We start from the raw sequence: 16770 nt of genomic DNA, 5'->3' as shown, positions 1-16770 counted from the left end.
AACCCAGGCAGCCAAAGCCCTGCCAGGTACCCAGCTTTTGGGAGATAACCGTAAAGATCCAGAGGTTCAGGTTTCAACCGTTTTATTGGGAGGTTTTGTTTTCTGTGAAATACACTAGAGGGTGGGGAAGGGGACACATTCACTTTGCAAGATAAGGGTTTCCCACCACTAAAGGAAAGGTACGGGCAGGGCACACTGGGGTTTGGGTCCATTTTCCCACCTCCTTCTGCTTTGCTCACATTTTTCTCTCAGCAAGTACCACAGAACACAAACACAAAGACAAGAAACAAAACAGCAAATCAACCTCCAACGGGGCCACGCCCAAGCCTTCCCCACTGCCCCAGGCTGGGCAAGGGCTGGGAGGGGCTGGGGCAGCTCACTCTACAGCCCCCAGGCCACACGGGAAGGCTGCAGGCTCAGAAAGGGTGGGTCGAAGTTAATAAATTAGAATAAATTAGGGGGGAGGAATGCAACTTTGTGCTGGGAGGGCCCCTTCTCTCCAACACGCCAAGAGTTGGTGGGGGGAGGTGGGGGCATCTCCAAAGGCCACTACAGTGGGGGTAAGAGCGGTGGGGGCAGAAGTCACCTTTTCCTCCCCGTCTTCCCGAACAGAGCAGAAGAATTAGGGGTGGGGGGAAGAGACACACACAAGGAGAGGAACCCTCTTTTCCTAGGATAAGGAAGGGCCAAGAAAGAGGATGCTATCCAACCCCCCATCTCCCAAACCATCGCTAGGGTTAAGGATTTGGTCAGTGGATCAATGAGGTGGGTGATGGGAACGTGGTGGGGGAAGCAGAGGATGCTGGAGCCCTCTAGGAGAACAGACACAGGCTGGGGCAGCAGGGGCTGGGGGCGGCCACAATCACTGCTCAGCTTCTCCAAAGACGTCGTTCTGTTTACGCTTCATGTTCTCAAAGTCAAAGGCCATGCCAGCCATGCGTTTGTAGATGTCTTTGATGTCGTTGCAGGTTGTCTCAAAGTGTGTGGTGGCATCATAGGAGCAGGAACAGAATACCTGGAAACAGCCAAAGCCCAGCGCCCAGGGTGAGTCAGGCAGGTGCCCTGGGGGGGCGGCCAGGAGCCAGGGCTGGGACAAACTGCTTACCTGGCTCTCACAACCATCATCAATGGGCTCATACAAGTCACTGATAGCCACAAACCTGAGGGGCAGACAGAGGGGAGGGGACAGGCCTCACAACGGGCCATGCCCTTCCTGGTCCCTAAGCCCAGCTCCTGGGCTCCCTCCCTCTCCCTCTCGGGCTCGGCCCAGCCCCTCACTTCTGGTCAATGGGCTCCAACAGCTCCAGAGCCGGCTCCACCTCCTTTTCAGGGTCCGTGGTCTCCACAGTAGTGCTGGCGATGGCGATGTATTTGCCCTGGGCCGCCACGTTGTGTGCATAGGAGATCATGCACACGTAGATGTCTGGCCACAGGAAGAGCTCCGTCAACTCGGGCCAGAGGCGCTGGCCATACGCAGAGATGGGTTCCAGTGGCTGGACACAAGTCTGGCCCACCTGCCCCCTCCCCAGCCCCGCAAAGCAGGTAGCATCCAAGCCGCCACCCTCCCAGAGGGGAAGAGTCCAGGCCACCCAAACCCTAGGGGTCCAAGTTGTGGTGACTACAACGTGGGTCAAATTTTTTCCAGAGAGGTAAGGCAGGGAGCTCCGACACTGATGGGGAGAGAAAGGGTAACCCCAAAGAGAACACCCTAGAGGAAGTTGTACCAGCACCCGGCCTACCTGACTTCCTGTTGACCTGGTTCTGGGGGATGATTATTTGGCAGGAGTTGGCATCGTTGGTGTTCTTGATGGGGTGGCTAAGGATACAGATAATGCGGATAACCTGGCCAGCCTTCCGCACACGGTCCGGGATGTAGCTGGGGTCACAGATCAGCTGCTTGCAGCGGGCCACCTGAGAAGGCACCAGAAATCCTCGCCCGTCAGATCACTCCCTTAGGTAGTCTTGGGGCTGTGTTCACAGCAAAGGCAGGCAGCTCTGGCAGACAAGGCACTCCTCGGAGCCATCACTACTGCCCCTCCTGAATGCATGGCCCTGCCCTGCAGCTCACAGAGGTGGGCCCTGACCCATAGGCTGGGTGCCCGCCCCCGCCTCCCAGATGCCCCGTGATCAAGTACACTTTCTGCACTACAGACATGGCGTGTGGCCTCTGAAATAGCCCCTCACCCACATTCATGGCTCTGAAGACTTCTGAACGCCCAGTTCCCAGCTCCAAGACCCTCGGGGCTGTGCAGCAGGAGACCCGGCAGCACAGTGAAAAGAAGATGACCAAGCCCTGCCTCAACCATGGTGACTGCACTGCACCAGAAAGGCTCACCTCTCCCTCAGATTTCACGCCCACCACCTTGCCATTCTCCATGATGATGTCATCCACAGGTTTGTTCAGCATATACGTCCCCCCATAGATGGCACTCAATCTGTGGTGAGAACAGCCCTGGTGAAGGCCCCTCCCAGGAGAAACGGGGACCAATTCCACTGTCACCCTTCCTCCACCAAGGTGCAAAAAAGGCAGCAGGCAGGAGACGCCGGGATTCATCCCAGCTGTGTCACTGCCGTGAACTCTGGCCCCATCTCAGCGGGCTCTTTCCTCTCAGGAGCTTCTTCTGCCCAGAATACACTGCCAAGGACCAGCAGAAGGGGGCATGAGGGAGCAGTGCTCTGCACCAAGACAGCCTGAAGGACCAGGATGGACTCTCTCAAGATAGGTCACCTCCCAGCGAAGCCCTGACTCAAGGTTCTGGGGCCCTGGGCCCAGTCCTGGTGCTGCCGGGAACTGAGCAAGTCACATTTGTGGAAACTTGGTTCTTCAAGTGTGGAGACTTCTTTTTTTTTTTTTTTTTTTGAGACGGAGTCTCGCTCTGTCGCCCAGGCTGGAGTGCAGTGGCGCGATCTCGGCTCACTGCAAGCTCCGCCTCCCGGGTTCACGCCATTCTCCTGCCTCAGCCTCCCGAGTAGCTGGGACTACAGGCACCCACAACCGCGCCCGGCTAATTTTTTGTATTTTTAGTAGAGACGGGGTTTCACCGTGGTCTCGATCTCCTGACCTTGTGATCCGCCCGCCTCGGCCTCCCAAAGTGCTGGGATTACAGGCGTGAGCCACCGCGCCCGGCAAGTGTGGAGACTTCTGTACTTCAGTGCACTGGGGTTGTGCCCTCATCACCCAAGGATGGAGTGAAGTAAATGAAAATCACGAATTGGAAAGGAGGAAATGCTACCAGGGAAATGCTCAAGGGGGCCATCTCCACTCCTGGCCCTAGTCCTACTCAGCCATGCCAACTGAAAAAACCCACGTCCTCACCTTGCAAAACCCTGGGGCAGCTCGCCCAGGCCGTAGAGCGGGTATAAATATGGGCTCTTGCCATACCGGGCCAGGGACTCACTGTACAACTTGATGCGGTTGATGGTCTCAAGACAGGGCTGGTCCAGGTAGCTGGGGGACAGGGGTTAGGGAAGACGCTCCAGTAGCAGCACCCCTGACTTACCCCCACCCAGGTACCAGGTACCAGGCCAGTCTTCCCACCACCCTGAATGGCCTGGGGAAGATGAGGATCAAATGCAAGGGGGAAATGGAAAGGGTGATAGGTGAGCCTATGGCTGAGTACAAGGAACATGCAGGGCAGGGGGACAACAGGCAGGTGTGGGGAGGGCAGGAGGTGGGCCGGGCGAGGGGGCTGCCGCCACACCAGCTTCCCCTCACTCATCAGTGCGGTAGAGTGCCAGGGCGTGGCCAGTGAAATCGATGACATCCTGGCCCAGATCAAACTTCCGGTAGACATCACGCATGCTGGTAGTCTGGGGGTCAACACCCTCAAAGGTCTTGGGGTCATTCTCATCGAAGTTTGCCACAAACACCAGGAACTTGCGGAAGCGCCGTTTCTCAAACATACCCATCAGATCTAAGGAAGGTGGCGGGAGGAGGTTCTGCACCAACGCAGCACAAAACTCTCCATCTCAGCAGGGCAGGCACCCCCACTCCCAGCCCAGCTGTCCTGTGACCTTAGGTTAACCTCTCCACCCTTTTTAGCCTCAGTTTCCCCACCAGGATGAAGAGGGGATTGGCCTGGATGGACTCTAAGGGCTTTCCTGGCTTGGACACTTGGGGATGTCTTGAGGATCCAGTGGAGCCCCTGCCAAAGGCTCAAGTTTTCTTTGTTGTTGTTGTTTTTTGAGATGGAGTCTTACTCTATCGCCCAGGCTGGAGTGCAGTGGTATGATCTCGGCTCACCACAACCTCCACCTCCCGGGTTCAAACCATTCTCTTGCCTCAGCCTCCCGAGTAGCTGGGATTACAGGTGTGTGCCACCACACTCAGCTAATTTTTTGTATTTTGAGACGAGACGGGGTTTCACCATGTTGGCCAGGCTGGTCTTGAACTCCTAACCTCGTGATCCACCCGCCTAGGCCTCTCAAAGTGCTGGGATTACAGGCATGAGCCACCGCGCCTGGCCACGCTCAAGTCTTTCAAAAGGAGTCCCGTTCCCCTCCACGTCACATCCCTGCTGCGTGGGGACCTCCCTCTTGGCAGCCAGCCATGCGGCATGACATGGGGCAGAGGGAATACAGAGTGAAGGGCCTCTGGTCCCCTTCATGGGGGAATGTGACTTTGGACAAAGGGGTACCTTACTCTGGACAGCCACCCATCCCAAAGACAGTTGGCTTCCCTGCCACCCCATGATTTCTCTGGCTCAGGGGGCCCACACTCACTGGAAGCCAAGGCCTCAGTCTCAGTGGACGGCACTTTGTAGATCTTGCCCCCCTTGTAGACAAAGCTGCCCTCCACCACCTTGAAGTCCAGGTAGCGAGTCACTTCTGTATACAGTAGCATCTTTACCAGCTGCCCTGTGGGGGTGCACAAGGGCAACATCAGCACGGCTCTCTCCAGAGGTTCTAGCTGGTCTGGCTGCGCCTCCTTTGGAGCCTGACTGTCCTTAGGTCTTCCCTATCACCCCCGACCTGCAATACCTCCTTCCTGTCCCTCACCGTTAGCCATGAGGAATTTGGGAATCAGGTCAACGTTCCAGTCTCGGCCTCGGCCCATGGACTCAGGGGGCCCCTCCAGCAACTGAAAACGCTTATACAGCTGTAAGCAGAAGGGAGAGAGAGACACCTCAGGGACCACCTCCTCCTGCTCCAGGCACCTGGAGAGCTACTTCCACCCTGTGCCGCTGTGTGGGAGGTTAACAGGGATGGGCCTGGGCCCAGGCAGCCTCACCTCCTCCAGGGGTGTGATGGAGGAGCTCTCGCCCCCGTAGTAGGGGTTCCGGTCCATGTGCAGCACCTTCTTCCCGTTCACAGACATGATGCCCGACAAGATGCATTCCTGGGGGAGGGCCACACAATCCGCTGCACTCCCACCTTCCTCTGCTCCTACCAGCAGCCCTGATTTGTTCCCCACCCAAACCTGCCTCAGTGGACAGCTCCTTCCATCCACCACCCCCACCGGCTAGTTGCCTCGCCTAAAATTGGGGTGATGGTTTCATCCGACCACACTCTCCATTGCAACCTTGCGGGGTAAAGGAGACCCGTCCCCCTCACAAGGCAGACAGTGAAATAACGGAGGCTTTGAGGTAGGCAGGGCATCCAGCAGACACAGGATGGCCTTCCAGTACCAACACGCCGAGAGGCATCTACCTACGCAGAGCCGCACAAAAAGGCGGATAAAACACAATGTGGCACAGAGGGGACCCAGCTGGACTGCGAAGGACACTCCAAAGGGAAGCAAAGAAAGGCTTAGCACAGTCCTTGAAATTGTAGGCCCCACCCTGGACTGCTCTTTCTTCAAAGAGCAGGAGCCCCTGCCGCTGAGGAGGGGCATCTGGGTCTGGACCGAGGGAGAAGAGTCTCTGAGGGGAGTGGGCCAACGGGATTTTCGGGGAAAGGGGGAAGATAAACACCCTCACCAGTCACTGTCACTAGCCCAAGGACAAAGGCTGCAGATGCTACTCAGCCTGAGGTCTCCATGGGCAACCGAGGTGGGGTTGCGGGAATGTGCTTACTGCCCCCACTGCTGCTCCTTCTGGAACATTCCCTGGATCCCCTGGCCCCAGAAGACGACGAGGGGGTGGGCTGAGAGCCCACCCTGGCGAGGCCCCCTGACCCCAGGTCCTTGTACTTCATCCTCACAGGGATTAGCGCAAGATGGGAAGGGACGCTGGGAGGCAACGCTAGGCGGGCGATGGGTGCGGGCGACGGGTGGATGCCGTGATGGGTGGGGGCGATGGGTGGGCGGGGTGGGGGCGATGGGTGGGCGGGGTGGGGGCGATGGGTGGGCGGGGTCGGGGGCAACGGGCCGAGTGGGGGTGCGTTTTCCGGTCCAGAGGGCAGGGGTAGGGAAGATGGGAGAGCGCCGGGGGTCGGACCCGGGTAGGCCAGGGGGCGGCCAGGAAGGGGGCCCCTTCGGGGAGATGGGGTCATGGCAACGAACAGAGGCGACATCGCGGGGGGAGCAGCGGGGTGGGCACGGCGCCGGCTTTTCGGGGAGCCGAGCGCAGAAGATGGCAGTGACCGGAGGATGGGCCGGCGGCCGCATCATCGCGGGGAATGGCGAGGGCACGACGCAGGGCCAAGGGCGCCCGGGGCCGCACTTACGGTGAGGCCGGTCCCCAGCACGATTACATCGTATTCCTCGTCCATGGTCAGGCCTCAGTGGCAGCGCCCGCTCGGCTCCTCCTCCTCCTTCACCACAGCAGTAGCCACCGCCGCCGCCGCCACCGCACTGGACCAAAGATGGCGGAGCGTCGGCCGCCGCCCGACCCCTCCGCCGCGTCAAAGAGTCCCGCCTCTTCCCGCGCCCCGCCGCACCCGGCAGGGGACACCGCCTTCCCGGCTCGCCTCCCGGGAGGGCTGCCAGGGCCCGGGCCACAGCACCAGCGCGGCTCCGCGGGCGACGTTGCTCGCCGAGAGTCCAGAGAGGCTCGGGGCGGGGCGGGCGGGGCGGGCGGGGCGGGCCGGCGGCCGGTGCTGCGGCCCGGAAAGGATCCATGCGCGGGAGCCGCGCGCGCCCCGCCCCACCCGCCCCGCCCCGCCCCGCGCGCGCCCGCCCCGCCCCCCGGGAGTCTCGGCGCGGCCCCGCGACCGGACGCGCGCCGCTGCGGCAGCCGGGGGCGGCTCCCTCACGACGCGAAGGCTGCCATTGTCACTACGGCCTCCTGAGACGCCGAAGCGCACCGGGACTCGGCCCGACCACCCCTCCCTGACCTAAGCGGTTAGGGCCCAGCTTACTAAAGCCCCTCCCGGTCTCCGGGGATGCCTCCTAGCCTCCCCCTCTCCAGGCTCCATCCTCCCGCATACCTCTGGCGAGCACGCGCCAAAAGCTCAGCGCAGAAATGAGCGACAAGAGGCCCAACGCATGGCGATCCTCGTTTACTTTATTAGGAAGGAAACAACCGAGCACCCCCTGCTCCTGCCAGGCACTTCCGGTGGGAACATGCCAGACAGCCGACGATCGCACCCAGCCCACCTTCCTTCTCAGGCCACAGAAATAAACCCCAGTGTACTGCTTATTGTTAGCACAACATCACCAGAAAACGATAACGACAGCCAAGCAGGACAGTTAAGTAGAACTTCCACACCCCAAACTCAGGGAGCCCTATAACCTTAAGGAGGGAGCATTTGCTACACAAAAACACTATCCACAGCCAGGGATGATGTAGACACAAGAATAAATAAGGAGAAAGGGGACCCTAGAATTCATGTCCCTTACGCCTCACAGCGACTAAGCCTGGGAAGCTGGTTGGTCTAGCATCTACGCAGAATATGTACACCTTGTTGGGAGAGATGGGGGCAGCCCAGGAAAGCTCCTCAGCAGGCTGAAGAGGGAGCAAGATGGGCTGAGGGGAGCTTGGGGTTCATGCTGCGGTAGGAAGAGGGAAGCTCCAGTCCAGTGTGCTGCAGGGTGGGAAAGCAACAACACGGACACTCTCCCACCCTCAACCCCCCACTGGCACAGGGTCAGACAATCTGGGTCAAAGAAATGGTGGGGCCCTTGTGATCATCAAAGCGATCCATGGTCTTGAGACTGAGGATCATGTGCAGGCCGTAGGTGAAGATGAAGAGCATGAACAGGGAGGTCAGCAGCCCCATCCAGATGCCGGGGGAGAAGAAGCTGGCACAGTCACTGGCATAGGAGAACTGCTCCCCCATCACGTTGAAAGCCTGGATCTGGCAGACACACAGACACGGGTCAGAAAGGACCGTTGGGAGGCCCAGCAAGGACTGGGACAAGGGCAGCGCAGGGACAGGACTCCCAAGCCCAAGCCTCTCTTCGTTTCTCAAACACCAGCCTGGGCTCCCCCACCTGAAGCTGGGCCACCCCTGCGCCATACCTGGAAGTCCTGAAGCATCATCTGCCAGGGGGAGGGCTGCGTGCGGGCCACGAGGAGACTGCCCTTCTTGCTCAGGCTGCTGACATACTCGCAGTGGAAGGAGTAGATGCTGGGCCCTGTGACCTGGGAAGCATTGAAGTAGGCAACGGAGCCATTGCTGTGGACTTCGAGGCGCTCCATGGTAAACCAGTGCCGGGCGGACACTGGGTAGAGGCGGTTGGCCAGAATGAACCTGGGGAAGGTGGCAGGGATGTCAGGTGAGCTGGGGAGGCTGGGGCCACACCAGCCTCCCCACACCTCAACCACCCCAGGACTCACTTGAATGTCACTGTGGTACCAAAGAGTCGTTCATAGGTCAGTGAGAGCCTGTGGAGGCAGAGAAAGAGGTGCACCATGAGGCTCTGGGAGGGCCTTTGGCATCTTAGAGGAACAAGTTCCTCAGCTCTGCTCTTACCTAAGCTGCCTTGGGTCCTTGCAGCCACCTGAAGAAGCAGTGACCCCACTTGACAGATAGGAAAACTGAGGATCCAGTCACATTGCAAGCCCAGAACAGAGCTGGAAGCCAGGACCCAGGTTCCCCTTGCCACCAGCATGGGGGTCCTTCCTCTGGTTCCCCTGAGCTCACTACCTCTCCTTTTACTCCCTCTTAGGGTCACTAAGGTGCCTGGGCTGGGCTTTGGGGGTGAGAGCAAACAGAAGGGCATGGTTGCCCCATAAATGCCTCAGGTAGCTGGCCTGGCATTTGCCCACACAAAGTCCCAGAAGTTTTGCTCAAGGGGGAGGTGTTAACAACCAAGGTCCCAACCAAAGACTCACAAGCATGGGGAGGCAGAAGTCTGAGCAACTCCCCTCCAACAGCACCCCCCGCCATGACACCTCCTACATCCTCACACTGCCCAGACCCCAACCAGACCATGGCCATCCCCACCCCAACACACAGACCTGACCCTGGCTCCCTGCCCCACCTGCGACTCACAGTGGTGGGAAGGTCACCTGTGGTGGCACAGTCCTCCCCAGCCTAGTGCCCTTGCCTGGCAAAGGAGTCATTCCAGAAGGAGCCAGTCAGGTTGAGCTCCTGCACCCCAAAGGTGAGGGGAGTCAGGTCCTCCCACTGGTCCTTGTACGCCACAGAGAAGTTTTGGGCCCAGAACAGGATCCGGGGAGCAGTGTCATTGTAACTCACAGGAGGATGGATCACAGGTGATATTGGCTGTTTTTGTAACAGCTGGCGACCTAGCCCTTCAGCCACCACCGCTACATCACGGGCCACCTGCAGAAACACCCAACCAGCCTTCTTTCAGCAGCCCTGGGAGACTGTCATACTCCAACCCAGCTGTCGTGCCCTCCCTCCTCTCCCGACAGGACACCCTGTCCACTATCTCAAAGTCCCACCAGCCAGAGGAGGCCTTTCCTCCAGAAAGCTTTCCCTGATGGCCCCTAAACCCTGATGACGTTCCTAGTCCCTCAAACTTAGGGTCATTTAGACTTAGTGTCCAAGTCTGCCACCCACAAGCCTCAGAGGACGAGATGGAAAGCTGCCCCTGGAATGGGGAGGCAGCACTTGAGTGCTCATCCTAGTCCTCCCCCAGAGTCAGCCCAGGGACAAGCCACTCCAAATAGTCACACCACAGGGGTTCTGTGCCTGATGCTTCCGCTATGCTGGGCCTCCCGGACAGCCTGCCTGTGGCATACACCCCCCACCTCCAGACAGACTCACCACACTGCCTCTCCCTGCATGCCCCAGAGCCCCTGCTGGAAGGGCACATACCCTGGAAGGGCGGACCGCTGTGAGGGCCGCTGTGTACGGGACATCTTCAGACTTGAGTGTGCTCAGGACCTGCCCAATGACCTCATCTGAGGGTCAACAAGGAGAGCAGAGAGTCAAGTCACCAGGCACCCTGTGTAAAGAAACACTCCCCACCGTCTGCTTTAGAAACCTTCTAGACCATCTGAAAGTGGTGTTATTACTTTCCACTGAGGATCCTTAGGAGCAGCTATTTCTCATCCCACCCCCATTCCTAGCCTCCCCCGTGGACAACTGTGGCTTTGGTCATCAACTTCCTAATGCCAAGCCCTACCTATGTGACACGAGAAAATACATATCAATACAGAAAACTCCACATCCACCCATGAAAGGTTTGTGACTGCCTTTCCATGGGGAATGACTGTTCTTTATTGCAAATAGGTAAGTCCCCAGAATTGTTTTTCCAAATGTCTGCAGTCTTATTAAACCCATAACTCTAGGATTCACGCTGCATGCACAGAAACTGGCTCCATAGCCTCCAGCACAGAGGGCCCCCCCTCTGCCAAGTGGGGTCTGGCTGGACAGGGTCCTCTGCTAGGTGGTCCCTGGCTGGTCCTGGGAGCCAGCATTTCCCTGCTCCACTGTCAGCTGCCCCGAGAAGCAGGAGGGCCACCCTGGGAGTGAGGAGGCTGAGGAGCTGCAGGCCAACTGTCTGTGGTCCCCGCCCAAGGGCTAGGTGAGGATGTGCATCCTCCCTGATTCTACTCACCATTGCCTGTGAGGACTTCCCTGGGTGCCATCAGACCAGAGCTATGGAAGACAAACAGAGCACCAGAGTCCTCAGGCGGCCTGGACCTGTGCTGCCTACTACCCTTCCCCTGCCCCAGCTTCTCCTCCCCACTAGCCCCACACACCAAGCCTGCACACTCTTACCTCAGTGCCCACTCCTGGAAGCCCATCTCACCCCGAGGCTTCTCAGTCACACTCAAGTCCTAGCCACCTGCTCTGTGACAAGGGCCTGGCTAGGTGAGAAAGCTCCCCACCCACAGGGCTCACATCTGCCTCATCTCTGGAGCTAGGCACCAACTCCTGAATCACAGAAGAGGCCCTCCCCACCTCTTCTGGCCACACACGGCACCTTCTAGAAGGGTTGTGAGGGGGTGGGGAGTACTGGCATATTTGGTCGAATGGTGCCACCACATGCCATAGCCCAGGGCCTTGCTGCTCTCTGGACCCCGAGGCTGGTGGCTGGGCCATGTGGGCAGTACCTGGCCGTGTAGGGCAGGCGAATGAGCAGCAGGGCGGGGAGGCTGGCGTTGAGCTTCAGCTCCCGCAGGGTGGCCAAGTCCACATGCAAGGGGCTGGCCCTGAGCTTCTCCTGCAGGTAAGTGGTCAGAGTGCTGACTGCATACCAGTCAACGGCAGGAAGCACCAGGGAGGAGGGGGCCAGGTCCAGGGCATTCTGGTGACAGGGGAGAGGCAAAAGGTGAGTTAGCCAGGGGCCAGTGGGCCTGGGCCAGCCCCCCAAACCTCTCTGGCAGGTTTCCTCTGGCAAGCCATACCCACAAAGGCTCACCAAGAAAATGGCCCACACCCCAGGCCCTGACATTCAGGCCCCAGGCCTTTCTACCCCAAAGCCAGTGTCTCTGCTAAGAGTATGAGGAGGTTTTGTTGTTGTTGTTGTTTGCGGGGGGCGGGGGGGGAGGGAGGAGGCAGCCCAGAGGAGACTCAGACCCAAGTAACCCTGATATGAGGTAAGAGTACAGTTCTTATGCTGGGAGAAGCACAGAATGTCCCCCATGGCCCCTGGCTGGGAGAGGACTCTTACCTCTAGATTAGAAAAGGCGCTGTCCTGCTTGTTTCCAAACACACCACCATATGCTGTGAAATCCTCAATGCTCAGCTAATAGGGAAACAGGGGAGACATCTGAGGAGGTTTGACAAGGAATGGGGGCCAAGGCAGGGGACAGCCACCTTCCCCGTGCATTCTCAGGGCCAGCAAAGTCTCACTGAGAGTCAGGTTCGGTATAGTGGAGCGCGACTGTGTGTTGGTGGTGGTGGGTGGGAGACTCGTCTCTTCCCTCCAGCACTGTCAAGGCAGGGTGAGAAGACATAGAAGGCAGTCATGGGGGTGGGGAGATCTGTAGGCAGCTGATTTGTGGTAACCTCAGGAGTAGGAGTCAGCTGCCTTACCCGCCCTACAGACAAGAGGAACTGGGGAGGGAACAGGGAAGCTGTGGGGAGGGGGTGGGGCAGCCAAGAGCATTTGCAGCAGGCCTCCCAGCCAGAGAAAATGGGAGTTGGCTATGTCCAGTCTGGACAGGACCGTCACCCCACTTGCTTTTGGTGGAAGGGGAGAGAGGTGAGATCTCAGAACATGCGGAGGAAGCACTGAAGTCTTTTGAGCTCTTAGGACCACAGTGGCCCTGACCCCATCCCTTTTTCTATACAACTTACAGATGTCCTTTGTCCTTTCGCTCCTACCCCCTACTCCAATCTCCAGCTTCCTCTGGCCTTTCCCAGTTAGGCCCTGAGGAGATTTTAATCAGCTTCCCTAACCTGTTTGGTATATACACTCGCCCAGTCTCCCCTCCCTTGTGGGCAGGACCTTGCTGCTGTTTGGCCGCCCAGGCTCCCAGTCGGAAAGCCCAGGAGTTGCTGGTGGTTCCTGTGGGCTTTCTTTAATTGAGAAATCACACCACTCCCTGCTCCACATTACCCAAGGCTTTCTTACACATTTAGAACTGCACCTGACCTTCCCCCTCATGGCCTACAAGGTCCTACTTCATTGCCTGGCCACCTGAGAACCATCTCCTACATCTCCTACCCCTTTCTCTCACTCACTGTGCTCCAGTCACACCAGGTCTTCCTTGAGCTTGCCAAGAGCACACCTCGCCCAGGGCCCTTGCATTTGCTGTTCCAGGAATGTCCTTCCCCCAACGGCTCCCTCCCTCCATTAAGATCTCTGCTCAGATATCACCTCCTCACCTCCTCACCTCCTCAGTGAGGCCCGGTCTGACCACCCTTATCTAAAACAGCATCCCAGTCACTCTGTCCCCTTAGCCTGTTTCCTTCCCTAAAGACTATAACACTGACATCATATAATATACCAACTTAGTATTTACTGGTCACCCTCATGAGAATGTCAGCTTCCTGATGGTGGGGGATTGGGTTCTTCTGCTCACTGCCGTATCCCCAACACTTCATAATACCTGGCACATAGTAGGCTTTCCATATTGGACAAATGAATGAATGGGTGAATGCCGAAAGACTGGGGGATCCTGGCTAGATGTTTTATGTGGATTATAAGAATTCCCCCTCACAGGCCGGGCGCGGTGGCTCATGCCTGTAATCCCAGCAGTTTGGGAGGCCGAGGTGGGTTGATCACGAGGTCAGGAGTTCAAGACCAGCCTGGCCAACATGGTGAAACCCTGTCTCTACTCAAAATACAAAAAAAAAATACAAAAATTAGCTGGGCGCAGTGGCAGGTGCCCTGTAATCCTAGTTACTCAGGAGGCTGAGGCAGAGAATTGCTTGAACCCAGGAGGTGGAGGTTGCATTGAGCTTACATTGCACCACTGCATTCCAGCCTGGGCAACAGAGCGAGACTCTGCCTCAAAAAAAACAAAAAAAACAAAAAAAACAAAAAAAAAGAATTCCCCCTCACAGCCCTCTGATGTAGGTGGTGTCTTCATTTTACAGATGTAGAAACTGTCATTGACAAAGATTATTTCATGCCTCCAATGGCTGGTTACATGGTGGAACTAGGACTCAGTTCCTATCTGACTATATTATTTACCACCTCCTGAAAAGACTTCAGGTCACCATCTGCCCACACAGCAACCAAGGGAGACTACAAGGGCAATGAGCCATACAGGCCACCAACAAGGGAGGGCCTAGCAGACGCTTGCTATCTTAGAATCATCTCATGGTCTGCACGCCTGCTTGGGGGCAAAGATCCTGGATGGGAGGGAAAACAGCATGCAGGTTATGAGCTCCAATTGGGAGGGAGGATTGACAGACTCAGGCTGGAACCAAAGTGGTGTCTATCAACTGTAGTGAAACATTGTATCTCGACAAACCTTACTTTCCTTGGCAGTAAAACCGAGATAATGACATCAGTATAGCAAGTGCCTACAAAGCACTAAACAGGTGATCATTTTCCAATTATCATTATTATGATCATCACAGCTAGAATTACAACTGTGCCACCCATTAGCTGTATGAGCTTGGGCAAGTCACTTAACCTCCAGCCTCAGTCTTCTCATTTATAAACGAACAGGGACAATAATCCCCACCCACCATATTGGAGTAAGTCAGATATCCAAAGTGCTTGGTAATCAGTAGGTACCTGGCCTCTGACCCGTCGCTTCCTCCAATCAAGTTGGTGCCATTTCCGAGGCTGTCGCCATGCCCACTGAAGCGTTTACTACAGGCCTTCCCATGAGACGACCCACACCTCCCTACGGTTGGGACAAGGTCACTGAAGCTTCCCTTGGGGAATGGGCGTCAGTGTCATGGGGGGAGGGGTTCCTGGCTGCCTCCCGATGACCGGGGGAGAGTGGGCTGGGGCAGGCGCACCTTGTCCTGCAGGAACAGCAGCACATTCCGGGGACCCAGCTCCAGGGCGGGATCTAAGTAGGCAGAGAGTTGCAAGTCGCTGGTGATGTGGCCTTCATGAGTGTCGGCAGGAGCCCACAAGTCCCTGGCAGGGGACAGAAGAGGTGCTGTCAGACGGGGGCGCATGTGGACTGGAGCTCTGTTGCCGGCAGATTCGCTGCGACCCCCGAGCAAAGAATAGTCCACCTCTGGGCCTCACCACCCCTCGCGTAGGACAGCGCGGGAGTCGGAGTCGGGCGAGGGCGCCTCAGCCGCCACAACGCATCCCACCCCGGCCCGCTCACCGGTCACTGGACCACAGCACCAGCGGGACCTGCTGCTCCGCCGCTGCCGCCGCCGCCGCCGCCGCCGCCAACGACAAAAACACCGGCAGCCACGGCATCCGCCAGAGCGCCTGGGCGCACCGCGGCCTCATCCGCACTCGAGCCGTCGCCGTGGCCGCCATCATAGCCTCAGCCTCCACTGCTTCAGCGGCCTCGACAGCCGCGGATCAGGTGACCGTTGCCCCCGCCTGAGCCCCGCCTCGCACCTCCATTGGCCCAAGCGCGGGCCGGCTGGCAGGGCCGCAGGTAATTGGACCAAGTGCATGCCACTCGCGGCCACTCCTTCTCACTGATTGGCTGTACGTGTCTCCAGGCACTCACACTCCGAGTGGGAAAGGGGATGGGGCCCACCTAGACCTACTAGGACGAGACAAGAGGGACAGGGAGGCTCCGCGAAACCCTGCGCGCACCCTACGCGTTCGCCCGTCCGTTTTTATTTATTTATTTATTTATTTATTTATTGTTGTTGTTGCTCTCTTCTTTTCTTTCTTTCTTTTTTTCTTTTTTCTTTCCTTTTTTTTTTTTTTTTAAGAGACAGAGTCTCCCTATATTGCCCAGGCTGGTCTCGCCTACCCCCACCCCCCAGCTCAAGCGATCCTCGCACCTCAGCCTCCGGAAAAGTGGAACTACAGGCGCGCATCGCCGCACCCGGCCAATCCTTGTTTTAATCCTTTTCCTTAAAATTGCAAAAGTGGTGTCTTTTTCCTGTAGATGGACCCTCCCTGATACAGGTGACAGGAGACTGTAATCCCTTAGAATGAGGACAGAAGCGAGCCCAGGATAGCATCTGCGGGAACACCCAGCACTTACTTTGGGTGGGAGAAGGGTCCAGAAAAGAGATCGGACAAGGAGCAACCGAAGAGGAAAGGGGGAAACCCAGAGCGAAGCGTGGCTTCAAAGACACCCTAACGGGCCGGGCGCGGTGGCTCACACCTGAAATCCCAGCACTTTGGAAGCCGGAGGCGGGCGAATCTTGATCAAGAGATCAAGATCATCCTGGCCAACATGTTGAAACTCCGTCAATACTAAAAATACAAAAATTAGCTGGGCATGCTGGCGCACTCCTGTAGTCCCAGCTACACGGGAGGCTGAGGCAGGAGAATCACTTGAACCCGGGAGGCGGAGGTTGCAGTGAGCCAAGATCACACCACTGCACTCTAGCCTGGCAAGAGTCCATCTCAAAAAAAAAAAAAAAAAAAAAAATTGTAGTCATGATTGTCACATGTGATTCAGACTAGGACGAGAATAGTGGCAGTTGAGCTGGATAGAGGAAGTGGGTCTGACGATACAGTCAAAGAAAATTGTAGCTTTTGGGTCTCTCTGAGTTGGGGACTGGGAGATGAGGTCACTTGGGGGCTCACTGAGTTTCGGGTGCTTAGGGAAACCCTCAAGTGGCCATTTCCAGGCCTGAACTAGCTGAGGAGAGAGGTTTTTGCTGGAGCTTCACTGTATCCCAGGAGAATCCAGCAAACTTAAAAAGGAAAGCATGTCTATTATGTTTCTGTTACTTTTGGTACATAGTTTCAAGGCAAAGACTTCCTCTGGAATGTGGAATGCAATCTTGCCTCTACCAGGACTCTGTTGCTGAGCTGCTTCCATCCTTAGGGGAGAAACCCACCTGTGACTGCTTTTATTCTTCCCTCCGTTGCCAGGGGTCCCTGGAGCGATGGCCCTTGAGGCTTCCTGAAGCACCTGCTATGGGCCAGGCACCCAGACTCTGCCCCCGAAGTTGACAGTCTAG

At 57.3% G+C, this 16770-nt stretch overlaps 2 protein-coding genes across 4 annotated transcripts; both read right to left on the bottom strand.

Annotated features, from left to right (window-relative positions):
- Nucleotides 1-65: 65 nt before the first annotated feature.
- On the bottom strand, nt 66-6934 carry GDI1 (GDP dissociation inhibitor 1). 2 transcript variants are annotated; one of them, XM_015128553.3, is made up of 11 exons: nt 6607-6934; nt 5231-5338; nt 4999-5098; nt 4723-4857; nt 3716-3914; nt 3317-3448; nt 2336-2435; nt 1740-1911; nt 1279-1423; nt 1106-1160; nt 66-1015 (listed from the first exon to the last, which is right to left on the bottom strand). In XM_015128553.3, exons 1-11 carry the CDS (start codon nt 6649-6651, stop codon nt 863-865), a joined length of 1344 nt encoding a protein of 447 aa, XP_014984039.1. In that variant the 5' UTR covers nt 6652-6934; the 3' UTR covers nt 66-862. The 2 variants fall into 2 exon arrangements, with proteins under 2 accessions (XP_014984039.1, XP_077845102.1); XM_077988976.1 differs by lacking the exon at nt 4723-4857.
- A 433-nt stretch (nt 6935-7367) lies between these two features.
- ATP6AP1 (ATPase H+ transporting accessory protein 1) lies at nt 7368-15191 on the bottom strand. 2 transcript variants are annotated; one of them, XM_077988918.1, is made up of 10 exons: nt 14991-15191; nt 14668-14791; nt 11915-11989; nt 11355-11548; nt 10856-10896; nt 10060-10196; nt 9374-9633; nt 8661-8708; nt 8343-8574; nt 7368-8178 (listed from the first exon to the last, which is right to left on the bottom strand). In XM_077988918.1, exons 1-10 carry the CDS (start codon nt 15152-15154, stop codon nt 7969-7971), a joined length of 1485 nt encoding a protein of 494 aa, XP_077845044.1. In that variant the 5' UTR covers nt 15155-15191; the 3' UTR covers nt 7368-7968. The 2 variants fall into 2 exon arrangements, with proteins under 2 accessions (XP_077845044.1, XP_014984038.1); XM_015128552.3 differs by having other exon boundaries at nt 9374-9612; nt 10111-10196.
- Between the last annotated feature and the right edge of the window lie 1579 nt (nt 15192-16770).

This window comes from Macaca mulatta, chromosome X, assembly GCF_049350105.2.
Source record: "Macaca mulatta isolate MMU2019108-1 chromosome X, T2T-MMU8v2.0, whole genome shotgun sequence".
Lineage (NCBI taxonomy): Eukaryota > Metazoa > Chordata > Mammalia > Primates > Cercopithecidae > Macaca > Macaca mulatta.
This window is presented reverse-complemented; position numbering and strand designations above follow the sequence as displayed.